This window comes from Heptranchias perlo, chromosome 19 (genome assembly GCF_035084215.1).
Source record: "Heptranchias perlo isolate sHepPer1 chromosome 19, sHepPer1.hap1, whole genome shotgun sequence".
Lineage (NCBI taxonomy): Eukaryota > Metazoa > Chordata > Chondrichthyes > Hexanchiformes > Hexanchidae > Heptranchias > Heptranchias perlo.
In genome coordinates, this window is record NC_090343.1 from 7,015,896 (window position 1) to 7,031,787 (window position 15,892).

Here is a 15,892-nt window from a genome sequence, read left to right on the forward strand (position 1 = left end):
CGATCAGAGGAGGTTCATGTGGAGCATAAACACCGGCATGGACTTCTGGGGCCAAATTACTAGTTTCTGTGCTGTAAATTCTATGTAATTCTTTGCCCTTCCCAGCAGTCTCCATTGTTCTATATATCTATCGTTTTGTCCATTCCCAGGTTAATCCGGATCCGCTCTCTTGGTTACCATGGTTAATGAAACATTCCGAACCTGGGATCCTAAGTTTGAGGATCAAGCTATTAATGTCAATGTTGGAGGGCTGAAGAGAAAGCTCAGCTCCAGCACCCTCTCCAAGTTCCCCAACACCAGACTCGGACAGTTGCTGACCTGCGACTCGGAGGAGTCCATTCTCCGAATATGTGACGATTATGATGTATCAAAGAGAGAGTTCTACTTTGACAGGAACCCAGGACTTTTCCCGTACGTCTTGCACTTTTACCAAACCGGGAAGCTGCACATGATGGACGAACTTTGCGTTTTCTCATTCTCGCAGGAGATCGAATATTGGGGCATCAATGAGTTCTTCCTTGATTCCTGCTGCAGCTATCGATACCACGAGCGCAAAACCGAGAGCAGGCGCAAAAACTGGGATGACGAAAGTGACGTGAGCAGCATCGACACTTCTCCGGATGAGATCTCCGACTTCAACCGCGACTTGCTGAGATTCCGTGGGATGAAGTACGGGAACTACAGGAAACAGCTCTGGCTGACCTTGGAGAATCCCGGATATTCCATCCCAAGTAGACTCTTCAGCTTCATGTCCATCAGTGTGGTGCTGGGGTCCATTGCCACCATGTGCATTCACAGCATGCCTGAGTACCAGATCATGGATGAATACGAGAATGGGATTGACGACCCCAGGTTACAAATCGTGGAGCACTTCTGCATTGCTTGGTTCTCCATGGAGGTCTGTTCACGGCTGCTGCTGACGCCCAACCTCAAGAGGTTTTGTTTTCACCCACTCAACATAATTGACATCGTTTCCGTGCTGCCGTTTTACTTCACGCTGGTGGTTGACCTGTTGTTTGGCCATGCAACTGATCTCGGGAATCTGGGGAAGGTGATCCAAGTCCTCAGGTTGATGAGGATTTTTAGAGTGCTCAAGTTAGCTCGTCACTCGACAGGACTTCGGTCATTAGGAGCAACCTTGAAGGTTAGAAATGGACTCTTCTTTTTAATTTAGTGCTGATCGAGAGGCCAGTTTTCCTTTGTGCTTTCGATGAGGAATCAGCCTGAAACTACTCAAACTTATTTCACTAAAGACCTTTAAAGAAAGATAGGGACCTCAGCCTTTTCCATCTGTGAGTGGTCAAGGCATCAAAGGTCAAGGGCACTTCTATGAGGAACCAAGGAAAAGGTGTAGGCCATTCAGCCCCTTGAGCCTGTTCCGCCATTCAGTTAGATCACAGTTGATCTGTACCTCAACTCCATTTACCCGCCTTAGCTCCATATCTCTCGGTACCCTTATCTAACATAAAATCTATTGATCTCAGTCTTGAAAGCTCCAATGGTCCCCCAGCATCCACAGTGGTTTGGGGAGAGAATTCCAGATTTGAGGACAGGTATCAAACTCTGTCCCAGAGGTCACACAATCAGTGTTCTAACACTGAGGAATCAACGGTCAAAGGCCAGTGTATCAACATATAACTTGACAGTTCTCCAACCCTTTTTTCTTGACTTCTTTCCCAATAAGGCCATACATTTTCACCCATCCATCCTAAGTTACAGCAGGAAGCATCCTAAGGGAATGGGAGCAAATTAATCATTGGCAGGGCAGACATATCAACACCAGGTGTCAGCTGTAGCTCAGCAGCAGCACTCTGGCCTCTGAGTCAGAAGGTTGTGGGTTCAGAGTCCCACTCCAGAGAATTTGAGCATAAAATCTAGGCTGACACCAGTACAGCGCTGAGGGAGTGCTGCACTGTTGGAGCACATGCCTCGAATGAGACGTTAAACTGAGGCGCTTTCTGCCTTCTCTAGAAGATCCCACGGCACTATTTTGAAGAAGAGTAGCAGAGTTCTCCCTGGTGACCTAGCCAACATTTATCCCTCTACCAACACCTAAAACAGATTATCTGGTCATTATCACATTGCAGTTTGTGGGATCTTGCTGTGCGCTGGATCTTGCTGTGCGCAATTTGGCTGCCGCGTTTCCAACATTACAACAGTGACTACACTTCAAAAGTACATCATTGGCTGTAAAGTGTTTTGGGACGTCCTGAGGTTGTGAAAGGAACTATATAAATGCAAGTCCTTTCTTCTAATGGTAGCTTTTCCTAAAATGGGATTCACTCACCTATTTGCCATGTGGCTCCAATGGTTTGCAAATCAGCAAACAGTAACACCTCTTTCAACCCCACTCACATTCTGCCAGTACCAGTAGAGCAAGTGCCCAGCTCACCCTCCCCGTAACAACTTTGAATTGGACCCACTGTTAACATATTTTCTTCCCAGTCAGAGGAAAGATGATTATCTCAAGGTTAAATAGACAAAGTTTGGCCTTCTCTTTTATGGGGCATTTCATTTCCATAACAGGCTCTCACCCAGTGATCTAACAGAGAATGATGGACTCTCTTCATAATATGACAGACAGATTAGTCACATCTCCACAAGTCAACTATCAGAGTGCCCGATCCTAATTATACAATTTAATCCATTGCTTTCAGTACAATTTGATGACACCATATGTGCTTGGAACAAATTACAAAGCTTTGGTGTAGACAATGCAAACATCATGAAAGATTGAACAGGCTGGGGCTCTTTTCTCTAGAAACGAGAAGGCTGAGGGGTGACCTAATAGAGGTCTTTAAGATTATGAAAGGGTTTGATAGGGTAGACGTGGAGAAGATGTTTCCACTTATGGGGGAGACCAGAACCAGGGCCCATAAATATAAAATAGTCACTAATAAATCCAATAGGGAATTCAGGAGAAACTTCTTTACCCAGAGAGTGGTAAGAATGTGGAACTCGCTACCACAAGGAGTAGTTGAGGCAAATAGCATAGATACATTTAAGGGGAAAGCTGGATAAACACATGAGGGAGAAAGGAATGGGAGGATATGCTGATAGGGTGAGATGAAGTAGGGAGGGAGGAGGCTCGTGTGGAGCATAAACACCGGCACGGACCAGTTGGGCCGAATGGCCTGTTTCTACACTGTAAGTTCTATGTAATCCCGCATTTTTACAAAAAATATAATCTCAGATTTCAGCTGTGATTCAATTATCAATCAATCACAGATAAAATATTCTGTTGTTACTAAACCATGGTTAGGCTTTGCCTCGAGACTATCAGGTAAAAAATTTGCTCTTGCCCAAAAATGGAGCCATCAGATTTCTCGGCCTGCACATTTTCTCCTCTCTTTCCTACATGGTTTTCTTGTATTGTCTCCTGTTTATGTTCATGCGTCTCCGTCCTTCACTCTCCCATTTTTGTTTAACTTCCAGTTGAAAGCACGGAGGTGTACTTTGATGGTAGGATGATTATTTTAGAGGGATTTACTTTTAGGATTTTACATTTATTGGCCCAGAACTTGCTGTTAAAGTAACGGTGAGGCTAACAGCACTGACCGTTATTTATGCGCAAATCGCACAGCAACTTCAGGCGAGGGACAGAATCGCGGAAATCCAAAAGTTGCTGTCCGAGACGCACCGCTCCGCCGTTAGCTTCCAGAAGACGGTATCTCGCCGTCTGCCTCACCATCGAAACGCATTGAACGGCGTGAAGTCGCTGTATTTGTGCAGTGGATACAAACTAAACTCGCCACAGAAAGTTAAGTCTTGTCCATTCCAGTCTCAGTACCCCTTTTAACGGCGTGATAAGCGTTAATTACTGCCAGTCAACCTCTCCGGCAGTGAAAATTAACTATTAAAAGTGTGGAGTCTCATTCCTCCAGCTTTTAATTGTTGGAGATTTTTTTAAAAATTAAAGTTACATTTTTTTAAAAACTTTTTCTTTCTGTCTCTTTTCTCGCTCTCTCTTAATCCAATCTTTCTTTTCCTCTCCCTTTATTTCTCTTTCTGTACCTGATTTGACATTGAATTAACTCCCCCTAACTTACACGTCCTTCTCAGTCCTTCAATCTGATTGGTTAAGGAGTTGCTTGCCCTGTTCGCTCAGGTCCCAGATGCCCTGTAGGGGGCGCCTCGCCGTCTCCGTCTCCCACTTCCAGCAACTCACAGCACAAAATATCATGGAGATTAAACGGACAAGGGCAAATCTGGCAGGGTATGTTTGTAGCTCGGCTACAGCAAATTCTGGGCCAGTATATATTATGTATATTAGTAATTTGCCTGTCACAATGCCCACAGTCATCGTAGAAACATATGAAAAAGGACAGGAAAAGACCAACTGATTCGTCCAACCAGTCCAATCCAGACATGGGGCAGCCACCATGCACCATCAGCTCCCTCTCAACCTTCCCGTCCCTGTATGCAATCTCCTGCGAGTTAAAATCCATCCCTTCTTCCCACCCCTCACTTGAAGACAGTGCTCATTTAAGAAGCTTTTTATGCAACACTTTCAAAATCCACTTAGGACAATTTGCACAGTTCAGCATAATTAAAAAGGGAACAATAATAATGCCAATTAATAAACCACCTGGGACAGTGCGGCCACTCCCTCAATACTGGGAGTGTCAGCCTAGATTATGCAACTCTAGTCTCAGGAGTGGGACTTGAACCCACAACTTTCTGACACAAAGGCGAGAGTGTTACCCACTGAACCACAGCAAGTGACCACTTATGTAAGGTACAGAAAGGCTGCTATCACTTCAGAAACTGTACCCCAGTATAAATCGAAGGGAAAGGAGAAGCATGGAGGACAGGACAAGAAACTGAGAGGTTGGGCAATTATAGCAAGGCTATTGTAAAATTACCAGAATTTCACCTCCTGCAGCCTATTGGGAAGTAACAGTGCTCCAAATATCACATAATAATAAACACTGCTCTATTATATAAGAATAATACTGCTGTATTATGAGCTATATTATGTTATACTGTTGCATATATAACAAAGAAATAATGGGAATCCCAATATTATTGTTAAATAGTGATACAATGGAACATAGAAATATAGCATTATCTATCTCAAAGTTATTAATTTTAATGCATTTCTTATCTAAAGACACTTGTAATCAATCCAACTCAACATTACATCACCGGACAAAGGCTTTTTATCAAACGAGCACCAATTAAGTTGATCTTAAAAGACCCTTAAATAGTGAATAATGGGAGTGAATTACAGGCTGGAATCAAATCGAGGGGAGAGTGGATTAGATGCAGAATAATATACTCAGGAGTCAATTACAGGCTGGAATCTAATTAAGGAGATAAGATACTTTGTAAAGAGAATATGGACAACAGTCAGTGTTTATAAATATAAAAGTTTTGCGATTGGTGTGTGTTCATCACACTTTAAAGTGCCGAAAGTATAAAAAAAAGGAATGAAAAGCTGGTTTAATCTGGCCTGGAGTCAGAGGATATCCCAATGGGAAAACAGCCCTCAACAGAAACGATTAACCTCTAAATGGCCATATCATTTACAGCAATTAGACTTGGTGTACGTAAAGGGACAGGCCAGACTAAACATAGCTTCACCTTCGCAGTAGAATAACACTTTGTGTGTCACATGTTATACGTCTTCTGTCAACAACATTTATTATAACGCCTTTAATGTAGTAAAATATCCCAAGGCGCTTGTCAGTATAAGCTTACCATGCGCAATGCCACAGGTGATCTGCTAGTATAACATAAATAACACAATATATAAAGAGTATATTACACGGCAGCAATTAAGAGATATATATATATCAGTCAGCTCGACATCATTCAGGACAAAGCAACCCGCTTGATTGGCACCCCATCCACCACCCTAAACATTCACTCCCTTCACCACCGGCGCACAGTGGCTGCAGTGTGTACCATCCACAGGATGCACTGCAGCAACTCGCCAAGGCTTCTTCAACAGCACCTCCCAAACCCGCGACCTCTACCACCTAGAAGGACAAGAGCAGCAGGCACATGGGGAACAACACCACCTGCACGTTCCCCTCCAAGTCACACACCATCCCGACTTGGAAATATATCGCCGTTCCTTCATCGTCGCTGGGTCAAAATCCTGGAACTCCCTTCCTAACAGCACTGTGGGAGAACCGTCACCACACGGACTGCAGCGGTTCAAGAGGAAGGCCCACCAACACCTTCTCGAGGGCAACTAGGGACGGGCAATAAATGCCGGCCTCGTCAGCGACACCCATATCCCGAGAATGAATTTTTCAAAAATACAATTAAAGGTCTAGCATGTACCCAGAGCGTCACACCTTTCAAAGGCATCACGTCTGAAGGTGAGGCCTCGGACAGCACATATCCAAAGTGTCACATGTCTTAGGGCAAAAAAAACTGTAACTGGCTCAATTAGTCACTTACTGTTAAATTACCAATCAACTATTCTATCGACTGAATGTGAACAAATCAAAAGTAGCAAAAAAGTACTAATGGGGAACAAGGATTCGACAGAAAGAGAAACAAATCCCTCAGTTTTTTTCCCCCAAAGTTACGATTCACAACCATCATTGGGCCACAAAATCAAATTGTTTAGTTTTTTTTCCAAACTCTTTCAGTGCCCATTTTGTTTCCATGCCAACTATATAAACCTGACAAAATACAATTCATAGCATAATAACCACATAAAAATTCTCCAAAAAAAACTTTCAACTTACCCATAAAATTGCCCATTTCTTTTCTCAAATCCGTCAGATAAGTTTTTCCCCTCAGAGACCCGTCCACTAATAAAGAGAATGAAAAGAACTTGCATTTATATAACGACCTCAGGCCGTCCCAAAGCGCTTTACAGCCAATGAAGTATTTCTAAAGTGTAGTCACTGTTGTCTTCAGCTCTAATCCTCTTTCTGCAGCTTCCGCACTTTTCCTGGACTGATCATCCCAACAAATCCTGGGAGGAAGAGTCCTGGTGTTGCCTTTCTGTGCTCAACACTCCGGCAGATCCACTTTATCTGTGAAACACACAGAATGTAGAGATTTCAATGTGTGGATCAGAGTGAATGGGCTGGGCCGTATTCACCAGATGTGTGCAGGGAGCAGTTTGTAAACTGCACCCAATTGAATTCCATCGGGACACAAAAGCGGGTGGGGTTTAATTGGTGAGTAATTGGCAGCTGGTGAAAAAAAAGATCTACTTAGGAACAGAGAGGCAGGAGGAGGCCATTCAGCCCCTCAAGCCTGTTCCGCCATTCAAGTAGATCATGGCTGATTTGTATCTTAACTCCATCTACCTGTCTTGGTTCCATAACCCTTAATAACCTCGCCTAACAAAAATCCATCAATCTCAGTTTTGAAATTTTCAATTGACCCCCAGCCTCAACAGCTGTTTGGGGGAGAGAGTTCCAGATTTCCACTCCCCTTTGTGTGAAGAAGTGCTTCCTGACATTTTAAGGTCCTGCCCCCTTTGTTCTGGACTCTCCCACCAGAGGAAATAGTTTCTCTCTATCTACCCTCTCAAATCCTTTAATCATCTTAAACACCTCAATTAGATCACCCCTTAATCATCCATACTCGAGGGAATACAAGCCTGGTCACTGCAACCTGTCCTCATAATTTAACCCTTTTAATACTTGTTTGGAGCAGCTGAGGCTGAGCCGGAGGCTGGTGAGGAAAAGCTGGCCAGAGCGGTGAACGACCGAGTAGGGTGATGTGTGTCTGTAGGTAGGGGTCTTCACACCCCCACCCCCCCAAAACCCTCTCTCATCCCCCTCCCCCGAGGCTCGAAGTGGGTTCTGAAGTGTGATTGGACTCCCTTTCGGATGGTAAGAGGTCACCTTAAAAAAAAACTTTCTGTGGGGACTTCAGTTCTGTGGAGAGATTGGAGAAGCTGCGATTGTTCTCCGTAGAGCAAAGAAGGTTAAGGGGAGATTTAATAGAGGTGTTCAAAATTATGAAGGGTTTTGATAGAGAAAATAGGGAGGAACTGTTTTTACTGGCAGGAGGGTCGGTAACCAGAGGAAAACAGATTTAAGATAATTGGCAAAAGAGCCGGTGGGGGGGGGTGGGGAATGAGGAGAATTTTTTACGCAGCGAGTTGTTATGACCTGGAATGCGCTGCCTGAAAGGGCGGTGGAAGCAGATTCAATAGTAACTTTCAAAAGGTAATTGGATAAATACTTGAAAAGGAAAAATTTGCAGGGCTATGGGGAAAGAGCAGGGGGGGAGTGGGACTAATTGGATAGCTCTTTCAAAGAGGCACGGTGGGCCAAATGACCTCCTTCTGTGCTGTATGATTCTATAATATGTCAGCTTCAACCATTTACTGTCATTCACTCAGGCATCAAAACCCTAGGCTGACCACAGACCTTGCCCCGTGCTCTCCCCTTTGCAAGTTGCCGTAGCTCATGCTCACTCTTTCAGTCGGGTCTTCTAAATAATCTCGCCGTCTCGGACTTGTTATTCTACACCATCTGCTCCCATCCATGTCCCACCAAAGATCTAATGGTACATCTCTATGATGCTGTAAGAATATGGTTTAAAACAAGTATGGTCAAGTATTCCATCTCGCAGAGCGTCCGGGCACTTTAGCAAGAGGGCGAATGCTGGGGGTGGGTGGCAAATTCCACTCTGTGTTTGAATCAAAACAGAACACATAAGGCCATGAGATACAGATAAGAAGGGCCTACACATTCCTGAGAACAATAACAGCTTGTAGAACAGAGATGAAGGTTGAGGTCATTAGTTATGTCACGTAAAACTGCTCATCTTGAGTTGCTAACCTGGCATGATGATTAACAACTAGGGGATAAGGCCAGAGATGCGTACGTGCAGAACAAAGCAGCCGAATAATATAAAGACAGGGCACGCTCACTCCCAAAAGCTGGAATTCTCGGGACAGTAGGAAGTTCACAGCCCAGAAAGGCAGCCTCCGGAGGTCGAGTCTGATCACCTTGAGTCCAGGTTGTATGAACTTCTTAGCATTTTAATGAAATGTTGAAGATAGCTGAAGTGGTAAGTCAATATTAAAGCTTCTTGTTGAATAACCACTCGGGCCCGAATCACACGGAAGTTATCGTTGAAGGATTAATAACCCTTTGTTGCAACAGTAATGGGAAAATCCACTTACAGATACTGTTACAGATGGGCGTGTAATTGGCAAATTAATTTCAATATAGATAGGTGTGAGGTGTTACATTTTGCTAGGAAGAATAAGGAGGCCACATACTGCTTGGATAATAAGAGTCTAAATGGGGAGAGGAGGATCTAGGGATACAGATACACAAATCACTAAAAGTAGAAATGCAGGTTAATAAGTCCATAAAAAAAAGCAAACCAAGCACTGGGGTTCATTTCTAGAGGGAGAGAATTGAAAAGCAGAGAAGTTATGTTAATCTTGTATAGAATCTTGGCTAGACCACACTTGGAGTATTGGGAACAGTTCTGGTCTCCATATTATAAAAAGGATATAGAGGCACTGGAGAAGGTGCAAAAAAGGTTTACTAGGATGATACCGGAACTGAGAGATTACACCAGGAAAGGCTGAACATACTGGGGCTCTTTGCTCTAGAAAAGAGAAGACTGAGGGGTGACCTGATAGAGGTCTTTAAGATTATGAAAGGGTTTGATAGGGTAGACGTACAGAAGATGTTTCCACTTGCTGGGGAGACCAGAACTAGGGGTCATAAATATAAGATAGTCACTAATAAATCCAATGGGGAATTCTGGAGAAATTTCTTTACCCAGAGAGTGGTTAAAATGTGGAACTCGCTACCACAAGGAGTAGTTGAGGCGAATAGCATAGATGCATTTAAGGGGAATCTAGATAAACACATGAGGGAGAAAGGAATAGAAGGATATGCTGATAGAGTGAGATGAAGTAGGGAGGGAGGAGGCTTGTGTGGAGCATAAACACCGGCATAGACCAGTTGGGCCGAACTCTGTGCTGTAAATTCTATGTAATGCTCCGGTACTGATCATTCTTTTATTTCTGTTTTTTTTAAAGCACAGCTATCGGGAGGTGGGAATCCTGCTGCTGTACTTGGCCGTCGGGGTCTGCGTCTTCTCCGGGATGGCGTACACGGCCGAGAAGGACGAGGACGTGGGGCTGGACACCATCCCGGCCTGCTGGTGGTGGGGCACGGTGAGCATGACGACGGTGGGCTACGGCGACGTGGTGCCCATCACCGTGGCCGGCAAGCTGGCCGCCTCGGGCTGCATCCTGTTGGGCATCCTGGTGGTGGCACTGCCCATCACCATCATCTTCAACAAGTTCTCCCACTTCTACCGGCGGGAGAAGGCGCTCGAGGCGGCCGTGAGGGGCAGCCGCCTGGAGGGGAAAGGGACGGCGGAGGGGGGGGGAGAGTCGGAGCCGGGGGAGGGGCAGGGACGGCTGGACGACTGGGAACCGAGGGACTCCGACAGACCGGCGAACGACACACCGACCACGAAATAAAACTGTCCGACGGGACAGAAAAAAGTTGTTTTAGAATCTATATTAGATCACAAGGGCTTTACCAAGGAGGATTCTGAATGAATAAGGACTGTTGTCAAAGAATCCTTATGATCGTTATATATACACACTTCCCTCAGCCGCAGGTCTCAATCTACCCAGAAGAAATTCCATCTATGATCTGAAGGCAGCCACAATATCGAGCATGTGGTGAAATTCCCGACGCCACGATCTGTTATCCTTACTGCTTGGCATCATACTCGTGTCGATTGTACACCAAGACGCTAAACCCTCCAACATAAACCCGCCGTCTCCCGCCGAGCCCACCCGTAAAGTGTTTATTGTCCGTTACTTACTGTACGCAGCGATAACCGGCCTGCAACCCGATCACGACCGTCTTCAAAGTGGGTGGGGGAGGGAGGTTGGGAATCCTCGTTTGGATTTTTTTGGCTTCTACACAAGAGCAACAACGACTTGCATTTATATAGCGCCTTCAACCTAGTAAGAACTTCCCCAAGGCTCTTCACAGGAGCGTAATCAGAGAACAAAATTTGACACCGAGCCACGTAAGGAGATATTAGGACGGGTGACCAAAAGCTTGGTCAAAGAGGTAGGTTTTTAAGGAGCGTCTTAAAGGAGGAGAGAGAGAGGCGGAGAGGTTTAGGGAGGGAATTCCAGAGCTTAGGGCCTCGGCAGCTGAAGGCGCGGCCGCAGTAGGGCTGATTTTCCGTTAGAAAAAAATAGAATCCTGCTATTGGGATCGTTAAAACCGGTGGTTCGTTATGAGCAGGATTTGTTATAGTGACGTTAGATCCAAGTCGGGGTGGTGGGTGACTTGGAGGTGGTGGTGTTCCCATGTGCCTACTGCTCTTGTCCTTCTGGTGGCGGAGGTCATGGGTTTGGGTGGTGCTTTGGAAGATGCTGCATCATGTCTGTTATGACCAAGCCCCCCACCCCCACAGCCTTGCTTTATTTTTCTGGAGGTGGAAAATTGCGGATTTATTCCAACGGGAATAATTGCACATTTTCTAAAAGGGGGTCTCCCTTTGCGTTGTTCCAGGGGGCAGATTTCCCCCACCAGAGGAAATAGTTTCTTTCTATCTACCCTATCAAATCCTTTAATCATCTTAAACACCTCAACTAGATCATCCTTTAATCTTCTATATGCAAGGGAATACAAGCCTAGTCTATGCAACCTGTCCTCGGAATTTAACCCCTTTAGCCCCGGTATCATTCTGGTGAACCTGCGCTGCACCCCCTCCAAGGCCAGTATATCCTTCCTGAGGTGCGGTGCCCAGAACTGAAGGCAGTCTCTCCAGATGGGGTCTAACCAGAGCTTTATATAACTGTAGCGTAACTTCCACCCCTTTGTATTCCAACCCTCTTGTGATGAAGGTTGATGGGGGCAATGGGGGGAAGGAAATCAGGTTTGAAAAATAACAATTTTCTTTTTATTCTGTCTCGGGGACATGGGCGTCGCTGGCAAGGCCGGCTTTTGTCGCCCATCCCTAGTTGCCCTCGAGAAGGTGGGGGTGGGCCTTGGGGCAAGCAAGTGTTCACACTCGGGACCCTTCCCAACAGGAGTGTTCTACCTCAACAGTATGGTACCCGGACCTTTGAGAAAATCTGCAAAAAAAAAAGATGAAAAGAAAATCATTCAATCTTTTCAAAGGGTTGGAAGTGTTCAGGTTAATCAGAGCTAAAGATTGAACCAAAGCCAAAAGCACTTAAAATAAATTAAGCTACAAAGAAGGAACCAAAAAACAATAAATCTGCGGTTAAGACACTGCACAGATAGGCTTTTGGGACTATCACTCACTTAAAGGGATTTGGTAGTGTCTGTCTCGATGAAAGCATTATAGGAATAAACTATCAATAATATTCAGAATAAACTCAATAACTATTATTGTACTAATATTTGCATGTGTATTTACATGCAGTTGAAGGCTAACTATGCATGCTCTACAGTATTGTATTCAATAAAGAATGTTATCAGCAGAGCATGTGGATTTATTGGTGTCTGTCAATGAACAGAAAATACACTCAAACAGGTTCCTCGAACAAGCCTCGGAGCAATGGGGTTAAGGTTTCCGTTCGTCTGTGACAAATTTCACCCCCTGAATGTCCGCAAACTATTCCACCATGGGGGCATCACACCTGAGCATGATCCTGTCCCCTCACTTCACATGCAGACTCTCCGGGCAGGTGTGACTGGATACCGATCAGGAGCAGGAGCACAACTGCAGAACGGGCCCCGACCGCAGTCCTGGCTGAGATCAGCAAACTCCGCACAGACCAAAGGGCCAAAACTAGGATTTTCCTGATTTGCATGGCTCAGGATTACACTGGGTGGTTGTACTTACCAACACAGCCATCGGGGAGGGGGAGAGGGGGGAGGGGGTGCTGCAGAGATCTAGGCAGGACAAAAGAGCCAGGATTTCCGCTCCTGATTCTGCGCCAGCGACCTGTCCTGGTAAATCTTCGAACCGTAGAATTGTACAGCAGAGAAGGAGGCCAATCGTTGCATCGGTCCTGTCCCCGGCTCTCTGAAAGAGCCATTCACCTACTCTTAAAGAAGGTCCTGCTCTTTTCCCATACCCTTTTAAAACAAATTCTTCTTCAAATATTTATCCATGTCCCTTTCCAAGGCAATTATGGATTCCATTCCCAGCATCTTTCTGATGGGTATTCCCTGTTCTGACACCACACTGTGCACAAAAGAAATTCTCCTATCCTCTTGCTCTCTATTGATGATGATCTTATATTTATGTCTTCCAGTTTACCAACTCACTGACCAGTGGGAATAGTTTCTCTCATATTTACTTTATCCAAAACCCCATATAATTTTGAACTTCTCGGTCAGATCTCCTCTTAATCTCAAATAAAAACAGAAAATGCTGGAAAACACTCAGCAGGTTCAGGCAGCATCTGTGGGAGAGAGAAACAGAGTGAACGTTTCAGGTCGATGACCTTTTGTCAGCGCCGGAAGAAGTTGGCGATTTAACAGTTCATTAGCAAGTACGGAACCTGGGAGAGGGGAGGAAAGAAAAAAGTCTACGATAGGGTGGAGGGCAGGAGTGATTAAATGACAAAAAGGGGTGATGGCGCAAGGCAAAGGGAGGGTGCAATCTCCTTTGTCCTAATGAAAAGAGACCCGTTTTTTCCCCCCCAGTTTCTCCTCAATCAGTAACGCCTCTCACCCCTGGAATCATCTCAGGGGATCTTGTCTGTGCCCTTCCCCACGACCCGAAACTCTTTCCTAAAATAAGGCACCTAAAGCCGGACGCGATATTCCAGGCGTGCCTATGGGCTCAATAGAGCACAGAATTGGATACGTCCGCGCTGCCTTCTACGGTGGAACAGCCTGCAGATGCTCGCCATCTATGATGGCGTGTGAAGAATGTGCACTTGGGTGAAGTACCACAGGGAGTTGGCACCATATCCCAGCATGAGGCGGAAAAGGATGGGATAAAAACGGAGACAGACAAGAAACAATTTCAGGTGTCTGTCACAAAAAGGGAAACATAGAGATTGATTTTTCAAGCTGGACTTGTGGCTGAAGAATGGATCTGTCTGTGTGTTTTGCTCCTGGTCTAATTATCTCAAGGTATCTTTTCCTCCTGTTCACAAAAGAACAGCAGCCGGTGAAATTAGTTATATTCTCTCATTAACATGCAAATTAACGTGACGTTTTGTTAAACAGGCAGAATCTGTCACTGAGTACACATGCAGTAACTGAAGTGATTTGTCAAGTTTGAGAGAAAATGGGTGTCACACACCTTTTTCCCGTGTTGCTTGCCTGTCAGTTACCTCCGTAAAAACGTGAGCTCGTCCAAAACTCTGCTGCCCGTATCCTAACTCGCACCAAGTCCCGTTCAGCCCTCACCCCCGCCGTGCTCGCTGACCTACACTGGACCCCGGTCCGGCAATGCCTCGGTTGCAAAATTCTCATCCTTGTGTTCAAAATCCCTCCACGGCCTCGTCCCTCCCTATCTCTGTCACCTCTTCCAGCCCTACAACCCTCTGAGATAGAATCTCTGCGCTCCTCCAATTCCGGCCTCTTGCGTATCCCTGATTTTGATCGCCCCACCATTGGCGGCCGTGCCTTCAGCTGCCTCGGCCCTAAGCTCTGGAATTCCCTCCTTAAACCTCTCCGCCTCTCCACCTCTCTCTCCTCCTTTAAGACGCTCCTTAAAACCTACCTCTTTTGTCCTAATGTCTCCTTATGTGGCCCGGTGTCAAATTTTGTCTGATTATGCTCCTGTGAAGCGCCTTGGGACGTTTTACTACATTAAGGGAGCTTTATAAATGCAAATAGTAGTTGTTGGTTGTATTTCCTCGCATATAGGCCGTTACAGTAAAAAAGCCAGCACGGATTTGTTAAGGGCAAATCGTGTTTAACTAACTTGATTGAGTTTTTTGATGAGGTAACAGAGAGGGTCGACGAGGGCAATGCGGTTGATGTTGTGTATATGGACTTCCAAAAGATGTTTGATAAAGTGCCGCATAATAGGCTTGTCAGCAAAGTTGAAGCCCATGGAATAAAAGAGGCAGTAGCAGCATGGATACGAAATTAGCTAAGTAACAGGAAACAGAGAGTAGTGGTGAACGGTTATTTTTTGGACTGGAGGGAGGTGTACAGTGGTGTTCCCCAGAGGTCGGTACTAGGACCACTGCTTTTCTTGATATATATTAATGACTTGGACTTGGGTGTACAGGGCACAATTTCAAAATTTGTAGATGACACAAAACTTGGAAGTGTAGTGAACAGTGAGTAGGATAGTGATAGACTTCAAGAGGACATAGACAGGCTGATGGAATGGGAGGACACATGGCAGATGAAATTTAACGCAGAAAAGTGCGAAGTGTTACATTTTGGTAGGAAGAACGAGGAGAGGCAATATAAACTAAAGGGTACAATTCTAAAAGGGGTGCAGGAACAGAGAGATCTGGGGGTATATGTGCACAAATCGTTGAAGGTGGCAGGGCAGGTCGAGAAAGTGTTTAAAAAAGCATACGGGATCCTGGGCTTTATAAATAGAGGCATGGAGTACAAAAGCAAGGAGGTTATGATGAACCTTTATAAAACACTGGTTCAGCCACAGCTGGAGTATTGTGTCCAGTTCTGGGCACCGCACTTTAGGAAGGATATGAAGGCCTTAGAGAGGGTGCAGAAGAGATTTACTAGAATGGTTCCAGGGATGAGGGACTTCAGTTACGTGGATAGACTGGAGAAGCTGGGGTTGTTCTCCTTAGAGCAGAGAAGGTTAAGAGGAGATTTGATAGAGGTGTTCGAAATCATGAAGCGTCTAGACAGATAGAGAGAAACTATTTCTACTGGCGGAAGGGTCAAGAACCAGAGGAAGTAGATTTACGGTGATTAGCAAAAGAACCAAAGGCCACACGAGGAGAAACTTTTTTACGCAGCGAGTGGTTAAGACCTGGAATGTACTG

At 45.3% G+C, this 15,892-nt stretch overlaps 1 protein-coding gene across 1 annotated transcript; it reads left to right on the forward strand.

The window, feature by feature from the left end:
- The first annotated feature begins 178 nt into the window (after positions 1–178).
- On the forward strand, positions 179–10,441 carry si:dkey-43k4.5 (potassium voltage-gated channel subfamily S member 2). The gene is made up of 2 exons (XM_068000856.1): positions 179–1,144; positions 9,992–10,441. Exons 1-2 carry the CDS (start codon positions 179–181, stop codon positions 10,439–10,441), a joined length of 1,416 nt encoding a protein of 471 aa, XP_067856957.1.
- Positions 10,442–15,892: the final 5,451 nt, after the last annotated feature.

Coding starts and splice junctions, on each gene's coding strand:
- si:dkey-43k4.5 (XM_068000856.1), top strand. CDS start 179: ATGGTTAATGAAACATTCCGAACCTGGGATCCTAAGTTTGAGGATCAA. Junction 1,145..9,991: donor CATTAGGAGCAACCTTGAAG/GTTAGAAATGGA, acceptor TTTTTTTTAAAG/CACAGCTATCGGGAGGTGGG.